Source organism: Stigmatopora argus, chromosome 2, assembly GCF_051989625.1.
Source record: "Stigmatopora argus isolate UIUO_Sarg chromosome 2, RoL_Sarg_1.0, whole genome shotgun sequence".
Lineage (NCBI taxonomy): Eukaryota > Metazoa > Chordata > Actinopteri > Syngnathiformes > Syngnathidae > Stigmatopora > Stigmatopora argus.
This window is the reverse complement of record NC_135388.1, coordinates 15,216,803-15,224,363: the sequence shown is the minus strand read 5'-3', so window position 1 is coordinate 15,224,363 and position 7,561 is coordinate 15,216,803. Positions and strand designations below refer to the sequence as shown.

The window sequence follows — 7,561 nt, the reverse complement described above, 5'->3', positions numbered from 1 at the left end:
GCTGAGTGGGGACCTGGGTTCAAATCCAGGCCGGTCCACCTGTGTTGAGTCCGACTGTTCTTCCCGGGCATGCGTGGTTTTTCTCTGGGTACTCCAGTTTCCGCCCACATTCCAAAGACATGCATTGTAGGCTGATTGGACACTCTAAATTGCCCCCTAGTTATGAGTGTGAGTGTGAATGGTTGTTTGTCTCCTTGTGCCCTGCAATTGGCTGGCCACCAATTCAGGGTGTGTCCCCCTCTGGGCTAAAGTCAGCTGGGGTGAGCTCCAGCACCCTCTGCGACCCGAGTGAGGATAAAGCGGTTCAGAAAATGAGATGAGAGATGAGGGGGGGAAGCACATAAGTAATTTTTGAGCGAAAAGTTGACCATTTTGGTTCTATAATGTGTTTGAAATCGAAGTATTATTATTGGCCTACTTTTAAAGTGTCGCCATAGAAGTTCAAAATATAGTCGTACGCGCGTGCGTGTTTTGGGGGTGGTCCCCCACTTTACATCTGGCTAAGCAGATGTTGCAGTTCCGCGCTGTCATTGTTTCCTCTTGCGCGCTCCAATCTTTTTTTTCGTCGGAGCCTCAACTAGCTCGCAGCTCTTCCTTTTTTTGGGGGGGAGAGGTTTTTTTCTTCTTCTTCGTCTCCTATCCGGCCGGCATGGGGGACATCGACCTCGAGGCTCCCGACGCGAGGCAGCCGAGCCGCGGCGTGCTGCAGTCAGTCCTCCCCGGCAGAGAGTTCGCCTCCTCCAGGAAAGGAATGCTGCTCATCGCTGAAGTGGTAGGAAAGTTTTCTTTTTTCTTCTTCCACGAGTTGTAGCAAAACTTTGCATGCTTAACTTTAAAGCAACTTTTCGAGGGGAACAGTTGCTCGGTTAGAATCCCTTTTCCCCCCATTGGTAGCAAGAGGAGTGGCGATAGATGCTAAACATTCTAAAGTTACAAATAAACGTTTTTTTTCATCGTCCCTTTTTTGAGCCTGCGTACTTGACTTTCTTTTTGTTTCTTGAGAGCGCCCAAATATTTTAGGAGTCAACATGACCTGCTTCACGTTGACCTATAAAAATATGTTTAACCCTTTGTAGGGCAAGTCACTATTTCGAGCACATGTGTCAAAGTGGCGGCCCGGGGGCCAAATCTGGCCCGCCGCATCATTTTGTGTGGCCCGGGAAAGTAAATCATGAGTGCCAACTTTCTGTTTTAGGATCAAATTAAAATGAAGAGTATAGATGTATATTAAATTTCCTGATTTCCCCCCTTTTAAATCAATAATTGTAAATTTTTAATGATTTTTTCTGTGTTTTTAGTTCAAAAATCATTTTGTAAAATCTAAAAATATATTTAAAAAATACCTAAAATTAACATTGTTTTAGCTCTATAAAAAACTGAATATTCAGGGCTTTTAAATCCAGTTCTTTTAACCCATTTATAAATAATAAAAAAAATCTAAATATTATATCTAAAATGGTCCGGCCCACGTGAAATCAAGTTGACGTTAAAGCGGCCCGCGAACCAACCCGAGTCTGACACCCTTGATTTAGATGTTGCCAGGTCTCAATTAAACTTGTATGACTTACATTTTATTATTAATATATATTTTATTTTTATGGATACAGACAATGCTTAATTTATACTCAATTAATAAAACTAATGCACACTGTTTATTGCCACAAATGCACTGAATGTTTTTTTAATTTTAATCATGCACAATGTTATTTATTTCATATTGTTTGTTATTTGTTGTTTATTTTGTTTATACTTATAATTGCCTGCCATTGAATGATCCAATTAATTTAAATTGCGAGAACTGAATGTGGATACTTTACTTTCAGTGCCCAACTTCCCAGTCAAAATGGATTGGACCTCTAGTGCCATTAATGACTTAAATGAGTGCCCTATAATGGTTTAACCCATGCAGGGGACTCAATTAACTTAATGGCTGCCATTGTTGCCCTTTGATTGATAGGTGACAAGTTCAGGGTTTACTCTCCCTCTTGGCATTTTCAATAGTAATACAATAGTGGAAATACAGCTCCAAAAAAGGTGGGTTCCTGGGTTCAAACCCAGGTCGGTCCTCCTAGGTGTGGAGTTTGCATGTTCTCCCCGGGCTTGTATGGGTTTTCTCCAGGTACTTCGTTTCCCCCCACATTCCAAAAACATGCATAGTAGGCTGGTTGAATGCTCTAAATTGCCCCTAGCTATGAGTGTGAGCATGTATGTTTGTCCTATGTCTTCTCGTGTCCTGACATTGACCGGCCACCAATTCAGGGTGTCCCCGCCTCCTGGTGGGATACCAGCACCCCTTGCAACCCTTGTGAGGATAAGCGCTTCAGAAAATGAATGAATATTGCCTGAACATAATATGAGATGTTCAGTGTCTCTCACTCGCCACTGAGCTCTGCGCTGGATTTCATAATACAAAAGATGGTTTCATTATTGTGTCACTTTCCTGTTTGACTTAGAAAAGAAAGCACTTCCAAAAATATGTTGTTGTTTTTTATAGGCACAATTCACAAGTTGAATTAGATGAAAGTCTTAAATACTCGCGGTCCTTCCCAAACTATTCTGACAAGACTTTATCAAAGATTCTGCAAATTGGAGGCGTTAGATACCGATGCATATTGATCAACATCTTCTGATCAGATCATCTCGCATCCTGTTAAATGAACTGCTTACTTTCGACTCGCAAAACGGACATTATCAGCATGTTTTTATTGGTTTGTCTTTTAATGCATTCATTTGTGACGTCCAAAGTGTAAGCTTTAATCGAAAATTGTGCGTTTGAATGCAGACTCGCCTTTCAGTATTGAGCAATCTCAGTCCACGTATAGTCTGTACACACATGCAGCATCAGCAGTGCCATGCGCTCGTCTGAAGGAAGTTTTCTTTCCCCTTCCTCCAATCAAACTGGTGTCATGTGACTCATCTCATGTTATCCGGCGGTCACAGAGCGGTCATTCTCTTGCTCATAGTCACACACTTCCATTCAACAATGTGTAGCCTCGAGCAGTGTTCTGCTCACTAAATACATGACCCGACATCCACAACAAGGGCTCTTTACACCCAGAATTGAACCCAGTGATATTTAGTACATTTTGTGTGTGTGTGAGCGTGTGTGTGTGTGGTGGGTGGAAACATGAGACGGAAAGTGGAGCGTGTAACTGATTAACATTAACTCTAGTTTGTGTGCTCGAAAAATTGTTTAGGCTATTTTAACAGAAGACTCTGGACGTTGTTATTTAAGCAGTTTTTGAAGTAAATCAATAGAGCGCATTGAAAAACTGGGAATGCTTTGAAGTCTAGTTATCAATTTGCAACCTTTCCGTTGTTGTGTTTGTCCTTGACTCCTCGCTCCAACCCCCGCAGTGCTTAAAAAACGGATTTATTATCCAGCGATGACTGCAGTGCATAACAATTTTGTTTTGTGTAAAATAATTCTGAAACATACCTTTTTTGGTGTGAACATAAATTGGGAGAATTTTATTTGATGTTTACGGCCCTTTGTTGCATTCACAGTTCATCCGTTTCATAGCTTTTAAGTACACTGTGCTTATTTATTACGATCCAAGAGTGTATTTTGCCTAGAGGCTCAGAGAAGTGCACATAATTTATACAACAAGCACATCGTGTATAAATGAGACACACCAGGTGTATTTTTTAGAAATGCTTGCTTATAATTGCTTTCTTCTGGGCAGAACATGCAACCACAATTATTAAGCATGGTTTACCACCAGTAGTGTGGCTTTACAGTTAGATTAGAACTTTATTTCATCCCTTATTCGGGAAATTTCTTGGTTGCAGCAGCAAGACAGACACAAGACACACAAGACATTGTAGACCTAGGTAAGAAACTGGAGCCACCACACACAGGAAGTCTACAAGGTGGGGACCTTCTGCAGACTGAGTTCTGGGTTTGAATCCTAATGACGCTCTCGGAATTAAACTTCCACCACATTTTGCGATCTGTAGACACTCATACCTAGGGGCAATTTAGAGTGTTCAACCAGCCTACGCTGCATGTTTTTGCAAGGTGGAAGGAAACAGGGGTACCCAGAGAAAACCCACACAAGCCCAAAGAGAACATGCAAACTCCTCAAGGAAGGTTCAGACCTGGAATTGAACCCTCGATCTCAGAACTGTGAGGCCGACGCGCCGATTCAAATATAATTATGAATATAAATTCAAATTTTGAGAATTTTCTTAAGATTTTCAGTCACTAGATCCCCATCTGGAAAGCTGCTTTATGGATTTCAATACTTTAAATAAGCCTGTTTTCAACTCATTTGCAGAACCCTTCAGCCGTTAAATGTAACCCCAATCAATGCCTCTTTTTTATAGAACTTATATTCTGTATGACATTTTTAGTCACTGTTACATCCTTAACTTTGCGCGACTGCTTTTGGTAGCAAGTGAGATTTAGTGTAAGAGTGAATAAACATTATCTGTTTGAGGCTGTATCTCCTTACAGGAAGTAGGCCTGGAGCCGTGGGAGGATAAGTGCTCACTCTTGGGGAAATTACTTTGGTTCGAAAAGGGACACTCACAGACCATAAAACTCAACGCAAGTACTTGTACTCAGCATAAATAGTAAATAGGCCTCTAAAGGACTACTGGCCACAAGAGAGAACTGGTTGCCAGATGGGAACTGTACATATGGACATCGGTTGTTAACAGGAGTGAGAAAATGAAGCAAAAAAGGTGGTGAGAATCGAAACGATAGTGATCCATGGCAGGAAGTAAACAAACTTTATGTGGGTGAGACACACAGGAGAAGTGTAGAGAAAAAAAAGTCCAATAGAAAGAGGGTTTTTTTAATGATCGCCTGCTTTCTTGGTGTTGCTTTTTTCTGACGTTTTTCATGAACTCTTTAGGCGCTGTCTTTCGTCGACTTTGTATGTTTCGCCGCATCCACAGCGGCGGCCTTTGTGACAGTCCCGCTGCTGGAGTTCCTCGCCGCTCTCTTCCTGCTTTTCGCCTACTCTACGAAATTCAATGAGAAGTTTAAAGGCTTCCTCTGGCCTCTCATGGTAAGGGAAATGTCATATTTATGCAAAAATAAAAAAATAGCGGTGTGATATGTTTTCCATGCTCACAAGTGTATTTCCTTTTTTCCCCTTTCAAGGATTTCATGAGATGTGTTACTGCTGCCATCATTTTCTTCATAATTTCTATAATCGCCATATCCAAATATGTAGATGGTTCCTCCAAAGCTGCTGGGGTAAAGTTGACTTAGCATTCAGTATCACCAATATTTATAATTTTTTCCTCCCACATGTATCCCCCCCTTTGTAATACCCACGTCCTTACTCCACCTGTGGGATTTTCTTCTTTTATCCACCTCACAGGTATTTGGCTTCATCGCCACTATCGCATTTGCTTTAGATTTTTATCTCATTTTTAATGAGCTGGCCAATTTCCTGAAGCAAGGTGGAGAGACCACCGAAGAGCCTTCCGGACAGCAAGGTAATGATACTAGGCTCATAAATATTCTCTTGTATAAGACAAGTTCATTGTCCATTCTTTTAACACATACTTTTAAGAAAAAGAACACATTTCTTCTCTCACCTGCTACTGCTGGATTCATTTTCATTTGGTGCACTTAATTGTAGAATTCAGACTAGGAGAATATACAACTTCAGCACATTTCATTGATGGTAAATTGGCTTTAGACGTCACTATTTTGAATATTTTAGTCAAGTTAAACTGCACCATTTTTGATCAAGAAACCAATTCAGGAGTATTAGAGATTTTTAGTTCCTCAAATGTCCCCAGCCTGTCTTTGCGGTTTAAAGTTTTGTGGTTTTGACAGAATATTTGAGGCATGCATCATGAACAATTATGGCATTGACAGAAAAAAATAGACATTGGAGTTTAGTTTGCTCAGATTCTGAAAAAAAAAATCCTTAGATGGTACATAAATTCTTCTGCATAGTTTTGTAAAAATGTCAGCCTTGATTTCTTCTTCCACATGGGTTGTTTTTCATTCCAGTGTAGGAGTTGTTGTTTTAAGTTTTTGTTCACTAGCTTCACTCCTGCTCAAATTAAATTATGTCTACAAAGGCAAAACCAGAAATTGCAATGTCAAGTATCTCTTTTGGAATAATAACGTTCATACGACAGACATGGGCACTTTTACCTTTTAATACTATTGCTTATTTGAACAATAAGTGGGATCAAAGAAAATGTGATATCTTGTAAATTATTTAGCAAATATATATTTTAAAGCTGAAAATATGGTCTGAAGTCCCTCATTTGTTTTCAGTTAGCAGCTCCAACAACTAATTCATCTGTTTGTTGTATTTTACATGATGGTATTGGGATGTGTCAGTCTCGCAAATGTGGATGTTTTTGTCTTTCAGATGAAATTTCAGACTCTGATTCGGACTGAGATCGTTCGCTCCTGCAGTTATGTTTTGAATGATCTCTCGCGGGGGTCAAGGCGTCAGGTGCATTGCGACACATCACAAGGGTACACTCAGAATGCATGGAGGAAGTTACTAAGGTTTCTTGAATATCTGGCAAATTTTAGGGCAGTTAACAGCCCACTTTGTAAATTTGTGGTACTTGGGTGAGCCTATCCTAATTCATCTGATGTATTGTATGCCAAAGATCAAAAGTGCATTCTATGCATTTTTTTCGTCTTGACAAAATATTTTTGTTCTATTCATGCTTTTTAAAGCATAGCGTAATGCGTTTGAAGACTTAGCAGGTGGTGTACTTCTAGAAAAAATAGATTTTATCACTTAATTTCCCTTTAAACACACTTTCTGCCCCAAATTTGTATAACCACAATACAATATACAAAACCAATTACGGTAGTTAAAATGAAAACTTTATTAGTTTAAATATAAAACATGACACTACATTGTTTGTCCGAATAGTCAATTTGGAACAAATTATAATAATTTAAAAGGCCAATTAAAAAAAATGTAATAAGCACAGTTTACCCTATGTAAAGTTGTGTTATAGGTTGGCTGGTTTCAACCCATATAGAATTACGCTTTATGCTGACATCATTGCTGTTGGTCTCACTTTTTCGTGTTCTTATGCAATGTTGCATGTCTCTGAAATGTCACGTTTGAGCGTGCATGAATGTGAATTAATCTACTGTATGTCTTTTTTTATGTTTACACATTAGATAAAAGCAAAATGAAGCCACTTATTAATACAGTTGAATTTCCACTGCCATTTGTTGTTGTTTTTCATACTGTATCTTTCATTTATGATTTTTGTTGTTGTCTGTGAAACCATTTAGTACCGCTGGGGAATTCGATATAAGAGCCACAATAGTTTTTTTTAAACACAGCCGCGATTGCATCATGTTATTGAAGCTGAAATTATACATGAAATGTAAACTTAAGAGACCATGGCAAATAATGGTCATTTAAAACTTGTATGCAGTGAATATATACTGTAGTACCTTTTGTTAGAAATATATATTTTCCATGTTTTGATAATCCATCAGAGAACTTTTTACTTGTGTGTACATGTCTATTGTATTTTGTCTGATGTCCTGTAGAAAGCAGCAATATTTTTCTTTTTAAATAGTTCCCAATATTTTTAATCATAA

General features: G+C 39.1%; 1 protein-coding gene across 1 annotated transcript; it reads left to right on the top strand.

Moving 5' to 3' along the window:
- The first annotated feature begins 58 nt into the window (after positions 1-58).
- LOC144093344 (CKLF-like MARVEL transmembrane domain-containing protein 3) lies at positions 59-7,179 on the top strand. Its single transcript, XM_077626762.1, has 5 exons — positions 59-772; positions 4,863-5,018; positions 5,114-5,209; positions 5,337-5,454; positions 6,351-7,179. Exons 1-5 carry the CDS (start codon positions 509-511, stop codon positions 6,377-6,379), a joined length of 663 nt encoding a protein of 220 aa, XP_077482888.1. The 5' UTR covers positions 59-508; the 3' UTR covers positions 6,380-7,179.
- Positions 7,180-7,561: the final 382 nt, after the last annotated feature.